Below are 17263 nucleotides of genomic sequence, written 5' to 3'. Positions count from 1 at the left end.
GAAATTTAACTACTCTCAGCTCCAAATCTTAAGAATAATCAGAAATCCAACAACTTTAAAGATATTTAACCCTCCCCACAACATAGAATTGATGGTTTACACACAATATCAAAGGGAAAATAGTATTGCATATGAACATGATTTGAACGAAATAGGAGCCAGAAGAAAGAAATGCCCACCGTTTGTAGGAGGAAGAGCGATAGAGAAACACTTTAATAGGTTTCTATGAAAGATGTCTCAATCCAATATTTTAGGAGAGGGGAGAGGTTTTTAAACTTGAAAAGACTTCTGATTTCTTTCACACATCAAAGTCATAACACTACATGGCTTTTATAGTCACTACAATACATCATCATTTATTTAGCTAATTATAAGCTACTTAATAATTGAAACATCTAGAGAAATTATGATTAACTCTAGAAATTCCAAACATCACAACTCTAGAACATTTATCTTTCTTAACCCTGATTTATGACTCTTGGTAACTTAAATTTGGATTAACCTTCCAACACCATTCAGTCATGAACTTTTTTCTGCCCAACTTCTAATAACTTTGGAAAACGTCTGTGCAGAGATAAAAGAGATCTGAATGATTGTTATGAAGATTAAGAAAAATGAGCACAGACACTCAAAAGTATGGAAAACTTACGCGGCAACTTAGGCCATCAAAAGTAACTAACTTTTACCGGTTCTTGATAAATTACTGCGACTTACAAGACAAATTTTTACATGCGTATCAGTAGTATAATGCAGCAGCAACACATTTATACTGACTAAAAGTAAAACGCTACGATGCCACTAAATTTCTGTAGAAATGCCTAGATATACCCGAATCAATTGTTTGATCAACTTATCACATTACTTGGAAGCTCAAGCAGAGAAAAAGAGCTACTCACACCCAAATTTCCAACCAAGAAGCTGAAAGTAATACCGAAAATCCAAATTAGCACGTTACAAGTCCAAATGAACTGATGAAAATTTGACAAACAAAGCAAGACCCAAATCTGAGTTTGCTCCTCCATTAGCCTTAGGAAACAGTAAATCAGACCAAGTCAAACACAAAATTAGAAACTTAGTCAACAAAATCAACCCATATATTACAATTAACACAAACACACTAACTCACTAACTTCAATTAACACAAACATACCAACGCCAAGTACACAATTTGATTGGTGGAATACACAATCCGATGGTCTTATAAGTGTTGCACTTGATAAACGTTCGTACCCCAGAAACTATTTTGGCAGAGGGTAATACTAGAGGTCATCTACTTAAACTATATTTTGTAGACCATATGATGTGGCGGTTCATGATTGAATTCCTTCTTTAGTCATTTAAATAAAGAATTCAATTATTGAACGTCACATCATTCGGTTTACAAAATATGATCTGACGGAAGGAAAATACTGAGGAGACCATCTTTTTAGACCATATTTTGTAAACCATATTATGTAGCAGTTGGTAGTGGAATTCTATTTTTAATAAGGATAATGCTAGGAAAACTAAATTCTTAAACCAAATGACGTGTTACTAATAAGAAACAAACACATTGATCGACATTTAATTAATAATCCAATCATTTAGTTTACAAATTTGATTTAAAAAATTTAATCTCCCATTACTCTTTTAATAATTCAAAGAAACAAAATATTTGTAATCAATAAAAAAAAAAAAAAAAGGAGAGAAAAGTCTTCAAATAATATTCACAATTTTCTCAAATTTTTGGTGGGATATTATATTCACAATTACCTGATTAAAAGACCAAAAAGTCTTCAAAACGCGTTCTCCCTCCCCTTACATGAACAAAATCTCAAAGCCGGTGAAATTTCACCTGCCTCCTCTGAGCTCGCCGGAGCTCCCTCCGAGATCTCAACCTCCGCCGCAAGCCCGCCCTCTGCTCTTTTGGCTTCAAAGATCCGAGCTTTTCTGTATGTTGGTGATGTACAATTTCTTCCATAACTCTAAATTTCAGTCGAATCAATCGTCGTTTAATGCATTAATTTCATACCCAAATAGTAGATCGGCATAATTTTCAAAACCCATATCTCAGATTTCTCTATGAAGTGTTCTCCTCTTCGATTTCACTCGCTTGCCTCTGTTAGTGTAGCCTTTCACTGTCCGTGTAGCTCTTGAAATTTTGAAGATCTACTGTTTTTTTTTTTGCTCTGAATTCGAATTGGTATTCTAGTTAGTGACAATGTCTGCGATTAGAGTCGATTCCGCTAAGCCGTATTTCGCTACGAGCAGTCTAGTGATTGGGTATGCTCTCTGTTCTAGCTTATTAGCTGTGATAAACAAGTTTGCCATTACCAAATTCAACTACCCTGGCCTTTTGACTGCATTGCAGTACCTTACTTCTGCTTTGGGAGTTTGGGTTTTGGGAAAGTCGGGATTTTTGCACCACGATCCCTTCACTTGGCAGACGGCGAAGAAGTTTTTACCTGCTGCACTTGTGTTCTACCTTGCTATCTTTACCAACACCAATCTTCTTCGCCATGCCAATGTGGATACTTTTATAGTGTTTAGATCCTGCACACCCCTTTTGGTTGCGTTGGTGGATACTGCGTTTAGGAAACAGCCTATCCCGTCTAAGCTTACCTTTGTGTCGTCGTTGATCATTTTGGGTGGAGCTGTTGGTTATGTGGCCACAGATTCGGGTTTTACTTTGACTGCGTATTCATGGGCATTTGCTTATTTGGTGACCATTACAACTGAGATGGTTTATATTAAGCATATGGTCACAAATCTCGGGTTGAACACATGGGGTTTTGTGTTGTACAACAATCTTTTGTCACTGATGATGGCTCCTCCAATTTATACAACATTTTTGTGATTTAGGATTTGTACATGAATTGAAATTTAATTTTTCTGATTTCAGCTCTCATTGGGATCCTAACACTCCATCATTAAAATCCTTTTTGTGTGATATTCTCCTCCAGGCACGGTTGCAAATACACAAGCCATCAAGGTATCTCATTCAATTATATATATTGTACATGTGTGTATTGCGTTATACATTTGTGAGTGTGAATTTGTTTTCTGTAGGTTGATTTAATTAATGAGGTTTATTTTAATTTCAGGTTAATTGGGTTCTGTTAAACTAAAGATGTTAGAAGAGTGGAACCAGCAGTGTTTTAAAGAGGTTGGTTTGTCAATATTTTCATTTATGTTCTTTTAGTTGTTTGAATGGACTTTCTATAATGTAAATCAAGCTTAACTTAATTGCTGCATTTCTATATTGTCTTTGGTTTGTCCTTTTTTTTAGCTGAAAAATGTAATTTGGGTTTGTAGATCAAAGTTTTCCGGTAGGAAAATTGCCTTGGAAATAAAATTTAAATACGAACACTTACATTTATTTAGGATTTTGAGTTCATCCTTTGTTTTAGTACATTTTGGTTCTGAGTGTGATATAGTGTATTGTAATCTTTATTTAACTGTGATTTTGTATATTTTAAGTGGTGGTTTGGATTTTGAAGAGTGAGAAAAGGGTTTGATGGGTTTTAGAGGAAACGTGGATAATTTAACAGGAGTTTGGAAGTGGAAGAATGACTATGGAGGATGGGGACTAAGGGATAGTAGGAAGCAAAGTAGAAGGGATTGTACACAGAGATTTCTGTGTTTGGGTACGTTTTTGTTTTGGGTTAAGGAAGGCGACGAGGGCTGCTTGCGAATGGAAGCATTTCAGTTAGTTTGGTCAGGAATTGAATCCTCCATCAAGTTTTCAACCCAAAACAAAAACATACCCAAACACAGAAATCTCTGATTACAATCCCTTCTACTTTGCTTCCTGCACTTCATTTCATTTTGTCAAATAGTACATCAATTTCCATCTTCACTGTCTTAATATGTTGTTACGGTAATTTAACTCATGTTTGTCCACAAATTTGTACTAATTTTAATACCTACATTCTCATTTTGTCTATAAATTGTTCTAAAACTTTAATTTAAATTTCTTTATTCTTTTATTTATTTTTCTTTCGTTGATGCCAGGTGTTTCCATGTACTAAAATTGCATCAAATGCCGACTTTATTATGCTGATGAAAGTGAGAGCTTCAACTCACATTATCTAAAACTCTCAGCTCAAGTAAGTCATCAGTTCCATATGCTTTTTATTTTTTGATATCTAAGTGGTTGACATGGTTTTTGACCATTAAATCACGTGACTTTACATTTAGGATTATATTGTTTTTGACTATTTATTAATGTAATTGGAGAAATTGTTTCTTTAGTCTACTAAATACTATGAGATTTTCAAAGTTGAATCCGCTTGCTTTCGATCTATCGGAACAAATTCTCTTTATAAAGTAACAAAACAAAAATATTTCTTGATGAAATGAAGTTGTTTACTTTATTGGGATGATCGATTGGTCACGCCCTATTGGTTCTAAGCATAAATATACCAAAATGGATTTTCAATTTTCCATTTTACATATTTATTGGTTCAAATTTAAATGCCATCGTAAACTTAGACATCTGTTCATTACACTAAATTTGAGTTTACATTTTTTTAAACATATTTATCTATACAATTACTAATCCCGCAACAACACGTGGATCGAATTTCTAATTTCAACCTAAAATAACCATTATTGATATTTTGGATAGTCTTTTCAAGAATCTTTTTGGATATTCTGTCTTTTCGTGTTCCTTTTTTTCTTCTTTTCTTCTCTCTTTCCCTGCACCTTCCCGGCCAGAAGTATGTCCTCTCCCAAGTCCATACGCCAACATTATTATATTATAACCTTTTGTTTATGTTGACTGAAGTAGCTTGACTTGGGCTAGGTATTTCAATGTCATCCGTTCGGCAACACAAACACAACCATTGCCTTTTTTTTTAGTCGTGATCTGAACCACTGCAGTGCAATAACGGTGGAAACTGCCCTGACAGCCCACGAAGCGTCCTCTTCATCCTCCTCCAATCCAAAACTTTGGAATTTCGACGTGTTCTTAAGCTTCAGTGGCGAAGACACTCGCCGTGGCTTCACGGGCCACCTCCATGCGGCTTTAGAAGGCAAAGGATACAAGGCCTTTATTGACGAGGACGATCTAGAAAGAGCGGAAGAAATAAAAGAAAAACTCTTCCGGGCAATCGAAGAGTCGAAGATCTCTATCATTGTCTTCTCAAAGAAATATGCAGATTCGAGTTGGTGTCTTGACGAGCTGGTGAAGATCATGGAGTGCAAATCCGAACTTCAGCGACGTGTTTTGCTAATATTCTATCATGTTGAACCTTCGAATGTCAGGAAGCAGAATGGAGATTTAACCGAAGCATTTCAGAAGCACGAAGAGGACATCAGTAAAGAAGAAGATGACGGGAAACGTAAAGATAGAAAATAGAGGTTACAGCAGTGGAGAAAGGCTTTTACAGAAGCTGCAAATTTATCCGGCCACCCTATTCAAATCACTAACAATAGGTAATCATTCACTTTCTTTTCAAGATCTGAAACATTTTAGTGAATGACGGAATCTCTCATATAATTAAGAAATGGATTTGAAGTTTAGACATGTTTATAAAATCAAGAAATAGATCTGAAATTGAGACTTGTTTAAGTTCGTTCCAAAATCACATACTAGCTAGTACTTTAATTACTCTAATTAATTAAATATTTAAAGAAAATTGTAGCAATTAACTCAACAGAAGGAATGATCCCTCAATTAAAAATTCATGGCAATTGGTCCATTAACTCATTAAAACGAATAGCTATGGTCATTTCAACTCCTTCAGAATTAGTCATGTTGGAAGAGTCATTGCTTCAATTGAGTTAAAATTGAGGGACTGTTGCTACAAGTTTTCTCATTTAGTTTTTCATATTTGTCTCTTGATTCAACCTCATGTGTGTGGCACGTGACACATTTTGACGGAAGCTCTCATGAATTGATGAAAAAGACCATAGTTACACGTTTTGATAAGTTAAGAGACCAATGGTTTACGAATTTTCAATTGAGGAATTATTGCTCTAATTGGATTGAAGTTAAAGGACTATTGCTCCAATTTACTCAAAGATTTAAGTTGCTTTTCAAGATCACTGACAACAGGTAATCATTCAACTGCTTTTCAAGATTTAAGTTTCTTTTCAATCTCTCAAATAAAACCTAAACCGTAATTGTAGTTTAATTAATACACCTAACTTTTACCCAAAGTTCGTCACAAAATCATATACTGATAGAATTATAACTAATTTCACGATCGGAATTCCCTTTCTTGTTTTTGTGAAGGAAAGAAATTTTTTTATGCACTGATAGCTCCTACTGAGCCTTATTGAGTCCCACTAATACTTATGAATTCAATTTTCAGGCGCGAAGTAGAGTATATTAGAGAAATTGTTGACAAGAATGTTATGAAATGGCTTCCAATTACAAACGATTTTGATGTGGCCAAGCACCCGGTTGGAATCAATTCTCGTGTTCAAGATGTTATCACTCTTCTTTCATGCGGTGAATCGGTTGTTCGCATGGTTGGAATTTGGGGGATGGGTGGATTGGGCAAAACAACAATTGCCAACGCCATTTATAACCAAATTCATGGTGGGTTCCAATTCAAAAGTTTCCTTTCCAGCGTCAGGGACACTGCAAGTCAAGCAGACGGTCTGGTTGATTTGCAAAAAACACTTATGTATGACATCTTGGCAAAGATGCCTGAAATAAGTAGTGTTGATCATGGTATCGGTCAGATAAAACTACAATGTGGACATAGAAGGGTACTTGTCATCATGGACAACATAGATAAAGAGGATCAACTGGATGCAATAGCTGGAAATCACAAGTGGTTTGGTCCAGGAAGTAGAATTGTCATAACGACACGAGATAAACATTTATTAAATAAAGTGGATGGGATATATCCAGCTCAGAAATTGAATGATGAAGAAGCTTTGGAGCTCTTTAGTTGGCATGCTTTTGGAGAGAGTTGGCCTAACAAAAATGGTCGTCTACTCCCAAAAAAGGTTGTTTCTTACTGCAAAGGTTTGCCACTAACTCTTAAAGTTTTAGGTTCTTTTTTGAAGTCGAGAACCAAAGCAGAATGGGAAAGTCATTTGGAGAAATTGAAAAAAATTCCAGATAGAGAGACAATAAAACAACTAAGAATAAGCTTTGAAGGGCTAGATGATTCGCAAAAGGCTACATTCCTTGACATATCTTGTTTCTTTATTGGATGGAGCAAGGAATATGTCGCAAAAGTATTAGATGGAACAATAGATATTAGCATTCTTTATGAACGCTGCCTTATAACTATTGAACGCAACGTATTGAATATGCATGATTTGATTCGAGAAATGGCTAGAGAAATCATTTCTGAAATATTCTCGGGTCACCCTGGAAAATGGAGTAGGTTGTGGAATCTTCGAGAGGTCACAGACGTATCGACAAATGATTCTGTAAGTACATTTCCGATAAAATTTTGGATTAATGCATCTTACGGGAAAAGCATATATGTAACCTACGTATGTCTATTATAAATTAAACAGCATTCACTTGTAAATATATGCATTTGCATTAAGAAGCTCAATTAGGCAAAATCACGTCAAATTATATGCAGATTATCCTTTTTCTTACTCAGTACAACCTTTTCTTTAACAGGAAACTGAAGATTTGTTCAAAAATCAAAAGGGGGAAACTGAAGAAGTTGTAGGACTAATTATCGATTTCCAAAGCTCGAACAATGCTAGTCTCAGTACAGTAGCATTTGCCAAAATGAAGAAATTGAAATTTCTCCAGCTATACCACGTACATCTCAAAGGAGAATACAAACATCTTTCCAAAGAGTTAATGTGGTTGCGCTGGTATAGATGCCGTTTGGAGTTCATACCAGATGACTTTTTTAGTCAAGATAACCTAATTTTTATAGAAATGCGGTTTAGCAAACTGGTACAAGTTTGGGAGGGTTCCAAGGTACAATCAATTACACATGATCATGTTCTATTTCTATTTGTTTTTGGATTTCCTTCTCTTTTTTTTTATTTTTTTTATGACATCTTCCTTTTGGATATTAATTTTACTTTTTCTTTGGTTTTCTGCAACAGTCGCTGAAGAGGTTGAAAATCATGAATCTCAGTCATTCTAAATCCTTAAAAGAATCACCGGACTTTTCACATGTCCTAGATCTTAAAGAGTTGATATTGGAAAACTGTGATAGGTTGTCCAAGATTCACCCCTTCATTGGTTGGCTTGAAAATCTCTCTTCCGTAAACCTTAGAAACTGTTAGTCTTATTTCTCTTCCAAGGCAATTCTATATGTCAAAATCTGTTAAGACTCTTTGTCTTAATAATTGTCCGAATTTCACAGAACTGCATGAGGATATAGGGAAGATGGAATCATTTGAAATACTTGAAGCAGAGGATACAGCCATAAGACATGTACCACCTTCCATTGTAAGGTTGAACCTCACTCGTTTATCTATAAGGTTTGGGCACTAGAATTTGGGCTAGAGAACATCCTTCCAGTTGGTGGCAAACCTCGGTTGCCTCCAGATTAGAATGTCATATTTCTTTTTTCTTTTTTGTGAGGAAACAAATTGTAATATAAGAATAAAACAACAAATTTGCATAACTGATCTTTGATACAATTTTGTACAAATGTTGGTTATGAACAGACTGAAAATTTAGAATCAGTGAAGGGCTAAGGGACAAGATTAAGCTACCTCAGACTTGCATTTGCTCCTTACGCAAAGATAACAGCTTCCTATAAATGCATAGCACCACTTTAACTGGTCCAAAGTGCTTGTTTTGCAAATCCTTGTAACATCTTTGCTCCGAGCTATCAGTGATCCGTGGGGAGAAAAATGGAAACACATGAGATGGAATGTAGAAAGAATTTCCTTTTTAAAGCAGAAGTATAGAATTGGACATGAACATGATTTTTCCTATTTCAACTGAATATAAGTATGTACAATTGTTTAGGCACCCTAGGAGAATATAAATGAAAAAGGAGAATACAAATGCATAACACTCACAGGATGACCAGAAAACTTCTGTATCTGCAGCCGCAGTTGCTACATCTGGTGCGGAGAAAAGGCTATCCACAATGTAGTATCAGCAAAATACCAAACTACAAAAAAAAGGAGGCCTTTTGGGACGGTAAAAACGTGTCGCCATAGGCCTTTTATGGGGCTTGCAACGGCAAGTAACTCATCGCAATAACTATGATCGTAAATGTTGGTCAATTATAGGCAACACTATGAGTGCGTTGCAAATACTATTAAAACGGGCTTCCGACGGCAAGTAAGCGTTGCAAATAATTGCCACCAGGTTTTTAAAAAAAAAATATTGGGCATCAAATTGGACGCCAATGACATTATTTTTAACAGCTTCAACAAAAAAACTTTCATGTGAAATTGTACTACAGGTTCCAAACTAAAATGAAATTCAAATCGATGTTACAATTCATAATTTACAAAATGAAAAACATTTATTTGAAATCTTTGAGATTGTAATGTATTTCATTTGGAGTAATTAAACATATATACATGATTAGACATTTATTACTTTAGTCTAAAGAAGGCTTTGCAATTGCACTGTACAAATGAATAGTATTTGGAGCCGAATTTCACGTTATTTACGAGGCTGCCACTGGCTTTCTCTGCAGATGATCTTCATGCCGCGTGTTGATGATCGTGGAAAGGCAGGGGTGCGATGGTAATTTTAGTTTGTAGGGTTTCGAACGGGTTGGGTGGGTTAGCAACTTTCATTTCCTTTCTTTGTGAGCTGCAGTGGGACTCGGTGACAGCATGCCGTCAGGAGAGAGAGCGAGCGAGTAGAGCGAGAAGAGTGACAGGGAGGGAGAGAGATAGAGATTTGGTGAGAGGAAGGCATGTGGCTTGCAGGCAGACAAAGTCACAGGGGGTGTATGATTCGAGGGAGATAAAGGGGTTGGTTTTGAAAGCTCTACCTAGGGTTGTTCCTGCAAGATTTCAACATCGTTTTCCCTCTTCTCCACTATTTTCCTTCATTCCTTTTTCTCTGAACTAGAAAACTAGATCCCTCTTCTGGAGTCTCTCTCAGTGTGGAACCCCCGCCACCACCAAGCGCCACAGCTGCGTCAAATGTTTGCGTGTTGAATTTCACATCAACGTCATCTCCCTATAACCTAGGAGCTTGGTTCGGATCGGGCAATTCCAGAGGCCCTGCCATCGAGGTTAGTCTGAAGCGATTCCTATCTTATTGACTTATTGCATGTCCAAATCTGCTTCAAATTTGTGATTTAATATAATTGGGCTTTAGAAAAAAACTAGCAAGAGTGCTCGCGTTGTGCTGCGGGTTATCAAACTGTATAAGCAGGTCTAGGCGCCCTTTCTCAATTTGCTGTATAAGGGTTGCTAAAATACTTTTTACAGTATGCAGTTCATTCCCTCCTTAGACACCTATTTTGCTTCTTTTTTTTTTTTTTAATTGTAAATATTATTGTCTATCATACATGTATTTAGAACTTTCAAAATGTTTTATGTGATTTTATAACCTACAGCATCACGGTGGACACCCTCGCTGGTTCAATTCTAAAACATACAAAACACTAACAATTACAAGGTAAAAAAAATTTAGAACATTAATAACAAATAAATAATAAGTTAACTAAATGCGTTTCTTGTGTGATTGTTGATACAGACAAAACGTAACTGAAATTTCGTTCACCCTCCATTCCAATGATTCAAGTTTTATCGTGCCAACTTACACCTGCAACCATATATGCACCACTAGAAATAATCAGTGAACAAATCCAAGTGTAAAATCATCGGTCCCCTCTCGACCTCTTCCCCGCAACTAAGTGAAATAAAATTAAACTTAATACTACATTAGTAGTGGTTGAACTCCGCATAGAACGGATGTGGCCAAATTAATAGGGATATTCTAGTCAATTGTGATAAAAATCACGTGAATTTTCTGAGTTTCTTTTTACTCCACAATTTATTCTCCAGTATTTCATACAGACTATCTGAAAGAAGCCTCTCCCCTCAGTCCATCCTGCAGCAAACTTGCCAAAGCACAAATCATTAACAAGTGATGAGTGTTACACGAACATAGATTCCAATTGATGAAAAAAAAAATTCTTAAGATCTAATCACAACTAATTAATCACTACTAGACCTCTAAACTAGAAAAAAAGTTCCACTTGCTGAGGAATCCAATGTCTAATAAAATTATTTTATTACATTAGTTAATTAGCACCAATAAGATTTGGGCTCCTTACTTGCATATGTACTCACATCATATTTTATACATATTCATAGTTGAGTATCCTTTCGTGTTCATTTCCTTCCCCTTTTCCTCTCTCTTTCCCTTTTTAAACTGACAAAGAGTTAACACTCTCATAGAGAATTGTGGCATCCATCAGTTTCTGTCTCCTGATCATTCATCTATTTGCTCAGGCCACATTCAGCCGGACACCTGACTCTCTTGGCCTTACCATTTGGAGAGTGTGAGACTGTGAGAGTTGAATAGCTGTACTAGCTAATCACCTGCTCGAAGGTCATTACATGCAATTTGCAGCAAGAACTCCAAGTCCAGGTCAAATAAAAAGACAACCCCTTGTCCTTTCAAAACTAATTTTATATATGCATAAATGGCATCCATTTGAGTTCACTATATGGTTCATTTCGTAATAGTTTTTAGCAGTGGAGCCTAAAAATGGGTCCATTTGGTTGTATTATACGGTCCACCCCCGTATGCCTCCCTGAAATTCCGTAGAAAAAAAAGAGCATCTGTTTTGTCAATCATATTTGGCATGCATCTTAGTATACATACAGCTCGTTTTTTGTCTTCCTTTTTTTATTGTGTGTGTGTGTATTTATTTATGTATAAACACATTTCTCAAATATTGTAAATCTAAGTTAGGCTAATACATGAATTTGAAACTCCTTTGTGCAGAAAGGAGATATCTCATTACAAGCAACGCAATCCAACAAAACTTTACTACTCTTAAAAGGATTATGTGGACTCTCAGCTCAAGTAAGTCCTCAGTTCCCATATACTTTTTATTGCTTGATGTCGAGGTGGTTTACATAGTTTTTAACCATTAGGTCACATAACTTTACATTTACAATTATATTGTTTCTGATTGTTTATATAAATTTCTTTTTGTTCCCAGCAAGATGATGTCATGGTGTTGAATATAATTGAAGAAACTGTTTCTTTAATCTATTCATGGTGTGAGATTTTCAAAGTTGAAAACCACTTGTTTTCAAGATTTTTTGAAACAAATTAGCTTTGTAAAGTAACAAAACAAGGACATTTCAAGAGGAAATAAAATTGTTTGGTTTGCTGAGGAAGTTCTGTTTAGATTAATCTATGTTATGGTACACTTTGAAACCTAAGTTATGGATTCGTTTAGCAAATCTTAAATTATCAGTATACAGAAGAAAGATCTGTTACTTTTTACCAGTATGCAGAAGAAAACAAATCTATTAGTTTCAATTTTTTTTTTTTTTTAACAAACGATATTATCTACCCCTTGGGTTAAGTCTTACAATTGATTAGTAATAATGTGATTCAAATTCTCCTTTGGAAAACTTTTTTTTTTTTTAGAACAAATAATATTATCTACACTAGGGGAAGGAGGTTGGGCTAGCCTCACAATGGGCTAACAATAATGTCGAAAGTTAAAGATACATTTATTAGTTAAAAAAAAATAATCGCCTTTGAAAGCTTAAAGATATATTTATTAGTGCAAAATTATATACTACTGGAATGTTAGAGATCTCTAATTACACTAGATTTAACTTTGATAATCTAGTGTGAAAAAAAAAATGATAATATTTCAAACATAATTATCCAAACAATCTCTAATTCCGTAACAACACGTGAGCATCACTTTCTAGACAGTTAACTGAATGTGTTTCTTGTGTGGTCGTTGATACAGACAAAACTTAGCAGAAATTTGGTTTTCCCACCATTCAAATGATTCAAGTTTTATTCTGCCACATTACACTTGCCCCATTTAAAACTATGGCCTGGTTTGGTACTGAGGTGATTCTGAAAAAAGCTGGTATAAAAAAAAGGTTGGAGCTGTTTTTGTGTTTGGTAAACATTCAGCTTTAGTTTTTTTTCATAGTTTTGGGTGAAAAAAAGCCAAAAACAAGAAGCTGAAAAACTCAGCTTTGAAAAATCGGATTTTTTTTACATCTGTTTCACATAAAACTTTACTAAACATTATAATACTGTTTTTTTTCAAAAGCACTTTTACAAATAAGTTTACCAAACACTCTGCTGCTTTATTTCACAGCTGCTTATTCTCATATCACAGCAGAAGCAGTTTTTTTTCAAAGTATAGCAATACCAAACCAGCCCTATATATGGTCCACCCCATATGCCTCCTTGAAATTCCTAAATAGTATATTAAAGCACCATTTAATAGTTAATACAACGATTTAGTAGATTATGATCTTAAGTTCAAATCTTGAAAATGACTTAATCATTTACCATCCATCTTGAATAATTGTTTTAATTATCCTTTCATATTTGGATCTTTTTAAATTACTTTTGTTTATTATGTGTTATTGCTATCCTGCTTCAAAAATACTTTTAAATTTCAACCTAAAATAATGTATTATTGATACTTGAATAGCTTAATCACCGTCAAGAATCTTTTGGATGGTCTTTATCGTGTTTGTTTGTTTCCTCTTTTCCTCTCTCTTTCACTGCACCTTCCCGGCCTGCAGTGAAGAAAGATTAATTATTATGGACGCCTTTGTGGACTAAAGAAAGGTTGACTTGGCTTCGGTATTTCAGTAACATCGGTTCGAATACAAACAAAACCAGTGAACCACTCCCATTTTTTCAGTCGTGATCTGAAGCTCTGCAGTGCCATAACGGTGGATACCGCCATGACAGCCCAGGGAGCCTCCTTTTCATCCTCTTCCAAGTCTAAACTTTGGAATTACGACGTGTTCTTAAGCTTTAGAGGCGAAGACACGCGCATGGGCTTCACAGGCCACCTCCACAAGGCATTAAAAGACAAAAGGATACAAGGTCTTTATTTATGATGACAATCTAAAAATAGGGAAAGAAATAAAAGAGGAACTGTTGCGGGCTATCGAAGAGTCGAGGATCTCTATCATTGTCTTCTCAAAGAGGTATGCAGATTCGAGTTGGTGTCTTGACGAGCTGGTGAAGATCACGAAGTGCAAAGACGAACGGGGGCAATATGTTTTGCCAACATTCTATCATGTTGATCCTTCACATGTCAGGAAGCAGAACAGAGATTTTGCCGAAGCATTTAAGAATCACGAAAAGAGCATCTATGAAGAAAAAGATGGCGAGAAACGTGAAGCCAAACGAGAAAGAGTAAAACAGTGGAGAGAGGCTCTTACAAAAGCTGCAAATTTGTCTGGTCACCATCTTCAAACCAACGGCAATAGGTAATCATTCAGCTGCTTTTCTTGATTTAACTTGGATTATTCAAATTAACATGATTAATTAATTAATACACCTTAATCTCTCATATAAAACCTAAACCATAATTGGAGTTTAATTAATAAACCTAACTTGTATATGTCAATGGATGACTTGGTTTCGTCACAAAATCAGAGTCTAGCTAGTTAGACCATCTCCCATAGAAAAGTATAAAAATCTGAAAGTAAAAAAATAATCTGATTTATTCAAATATTCATCTACGATAGAAGATTAGACTATAAATCTAAAAAGCCCACTAAGCCAAATAATAGCCGAAAGGCCAATGGGCTGGCTAACTCCAGCCCGTTTGATGGGCCAGCAGCCAGGCTTTATTAACGTTTCAAATCCTATGGTGGGATTTGAAGGCATCCAATTAAACTAAACGGCAAGCAAGTCTTCAATTAGCTAACCTGAAAGCGACACAAAAGCCACAAATACGTGATTAAATAGCTGCGTGTCCTCCTTAATTTTTTCAAATCACCAGGACCCTCATCCCATAATCCCAATTATTAATTTACTATCTTAAGATTGTGTTTCCTGCTTAATCAATGGGTTAATGGGTATTATTATCTCAAGAACCCACTCTCTGAGTAATTGAGTATGATTCCATGTCAAGAACAAATTAATCTCAAGCAAAGTTTCAAATCAAGGTTTCTGATCTACTTTGTTCGTTTAAATTCAATTGGGTAAATATATCTCAATTTCGAGAATATTTAATAAAATATGTTGCAATATCAAATAAATTTGAAAAATATTACAAACTTAAAATGTTGTCGTATTACTTAAAATCATGTCTGGATAACCTTATTTTAATATGGTAATTTAATTTAATTAATCAATAAATTTAAGAATAAACTTAAAAATAATAAATTATTGAGAGACTATGTTTAACCTTTTCAGTTGAAGATAATATATGAATATGACATGACATTGTTTATTAAAAATAATTTTATGCAGTGCTATAATTCTGAAAGAGACTATATTTAACCCATTTGGTGAAGATGCTCTTAGTATATACGCTATACAGACTCTTTAAGAGGAGAGATCACCATTTTAACTTAAAAATGAGGATGATGCTCTCAGCCGTGGGGTCTCTTTTAATGAGATCGTGCGGCTGAAATTTAAATTTTTCTTGATTCAATTTCGCAGTTCCTTGATTCAATTTCTTGAAATTTACGGAGAATGGATTCAGTTTGAGTGTGCTTTTCCTTGATTCAATTTCGCAGTTCCTTTTCCTGTTTTTTTTTTTCTTTTTAATTCCAGTTTTGGAGATTGGGTTCAATAATAGGGGATTTTTTTTCTTTTAAAAGTCTGGTTATTCTCTAAATTTGATTCTAATTTAGACAGGAAAATTCAAAGACTGAGATTACTAGGAAGACTAATTTTGTAGATAAAATTTGTAAATTAAATAACATAGAAATTAATAATTGAATTATTACTTAAGCGTTGATAAACATATTCATTTTATATTGATGACATATCATTTGATTTAGTCTTCTTTCATTACCCTTGTTTTCTCTTGCCCCCCTGTTCGTGTCATTCTTTCTCCCGTCGAAAGAAAAAAAGGAAAAAAAGCTTGTTAAATTTCAGCCGCACGATCTCATAAAAAGAGATCTGACGGCTGAGAGCATTATCCCCATTGGAGACCCCACTAGAGCCTATATAACTATATATATTATAAAATCCACTAATGCTTGCAAATTCAATTTCAGGCGCGAAGCAATGCTTATTGAAGAAATTGTTGACAAGATTACTACAAATTGGTCTCCGAGCACAGACAAATTATATGTGGCTAAGTACCAAGTTGGAATCAATTCCTGCATACAAGATATTGCATGAAGACGGAGCACACAGTGCTCATCACTAAGTTCTACGAAAGTGTGAGTTTCCGTTGTTTTCCATAATCTAGCTCAATTTCGTACTAGTTTGAATACTAAACTGAACATGTACAAAATCCAAAAAGTGAACAAGCAAACAAATCTCTAGCTTATTAAATTAAAACACAAGCTGAGCATTGAAAAGGCATCAAGAAGCAGAAAGTACCTTAGTTCCAGGAACGACTTCGTCAGGGATTGCCGGGGTATGAGAGTACTCCACAGCTGTGGCTGTCGTCAGGGATCATCGGGCATCAAAAGCCGCCGACGACTCAAACTCCTCGAAAAATCCTCCGCACTGCTTTTAGCAACGTCCCTTACCCAAGCCATTTGATAACAAAACAGAAAGGAAAGACCACAATTTTCTTTCTCTTTATCTATTTTCTCAGCAACCAAACAGAGGACAAGAAAAATTAACGAGAAATACAGAGAGGTGTGATTTACCTGGAGGACTTTGGGGCCGAGGAGGTGAGAGGACCTTAGGAGCGTATGCGGGTCGGGCATGGACCTGGCGGAGATGGATTTAAGGTTCATGTTGGTGAGCTCGGGTTCCATTGAGTTCACTACCGTACGCGTGTCGTCGGACAAGGCGGGGTGGATCAGGATCTTCTCCTCCACTTGTTCGAGGTTGCCGAAGCACCATCATCTGGTTCTTAGGGTTTCGATTGCGGTGTCGGAAGAGGCGCCGGAACTCCCCTCCATATTTTTGGTGCCAGTTTGCCGCGTAGTTTGATTTTGGGGGTTTTCCGAATTTTGCAAAAGTAAACGGGGGTCTCTCCTTTTCTCTTTGGAGGTATTTTCTAAGTAGAAAATTCTATGTGTTTCTTATATTTGAGATCCGTAGGCGACTAATATATATGAAAATTGAAATGATGTTTATCGTATGATTACATGAGTAATAGTTATTAAAATTGATAAAATTTTAGTGTTTATCGAATGACATGGTTTGTCTATTACTACACGTTTTGAATTTGATTGAATTTTAGTATACTTCATGCTTAGAAAG

The 17263-nt window shown here is 35.5% G+C and overlaps 1 protein-coding gene, 1 long non-coding RNA gene and 2 pseudogenes across 5 annotated transcripts; 3 read left to right on the top strand and 1 right to left on the bottom strand.

Annotated features, from left to right (window-relative positions):
- Window positions 1-1728: 1728 nt before the first annotated feature.
- Window positions 1729-2875, top strand: LOC137747504 (GDP-fucose transporter 1). The gene has a single exon (XM_068487626.2). The coding sequence runs from the start codon at window positions 2201-2203 to the stop codon at window positions 2834-2836; it is 636 nt and encodes a 211-aa protein (XP_068343727.2). The 5' UTR covers window positions 1729-2200; the 3' UTR covers window positions 2837-2875.
- A 438-nt stretch (window positions 2876-3313) lies between these two features.
- Window positions 3314-8639, top strand: LOC137747502 (disease resistance protein RPV1-like; annotated as a pseudogene). Its single transcript, XR_015960160.1, has 6 exons — window positions 3314-3859; window positions 3994-4088; window positions 4772-5418; window positions 6300-7377; window positions 7580-7891; window positions 8023-8639. The product of XR_015960160.1 is annotated as a disease resistance protein RPV1-like (transcript).
- Window positions 8640-11331: 2692 nt separating this feature from the next.
- LOC148698846 (uncharacterized) lies at window positions 11332-16566 on the bottom strand. Of its 2 annotated transcripts, none has more exons than XR_015960168.1 (2): window positions 16427-16566; window positions 11332-14361 (listed from the first exon to the last, which is right to left on the bottom strand). It is a non-coding gene; the product is annotated as an uncharacterized LOC148698846 (long non-coding RNA). The 2 variants fall into 2 exon arrangements; XR_015960169.1 differs by having other exon boundaries at window positions 11332-14379; window positions 16427-16556.
- Window positions 11361-17234, top strand: LOC137747503 (toll/interleukin-1 receptor-like protein; annotated as a pseudogene). Its single transcript, XR_015960162.1, has 4 exons — window positions 11361-11500; window positions 11861-11941; window positions 13721-14349; window positions 16096-17234. The product of XR_015960162.1 is annotated as a toll/interleukin-1 receptor-like protein (transcript).
- The last annotated feature ends 29 nt before the right edge of the window (window positions 17235-17263 follow it).

Source organism: Pyrus communis, chromosome 2 (genome assembly GCF_041283825.1).
Source record: "Pyrus communis isolate YQ-2024b chromosome 2, ASM4128382v1, whole genome shotgun sequence".
In the NCBI taxonomy this organism is placed as follows: Eukaryota; Viridiplantae; Streptophyta; class Magnoliopsida; order Rosales; family Rosaceae; genus Pyrus; species Pyrus communis.
Note: the sequence above shows the minus strand (reverse complement) of the source record. Positions and strands in the feature narration are given on the sequence as shown.

Coding starts and splice junctions, on each gene's coding strand:
- LOC137747504 (XM_068487626.2), top strand. CDS start 2,201: ATGTCTGCGATTAGAGTCGATTCCGCTAAGCCGTATTTCGCTACGAGC.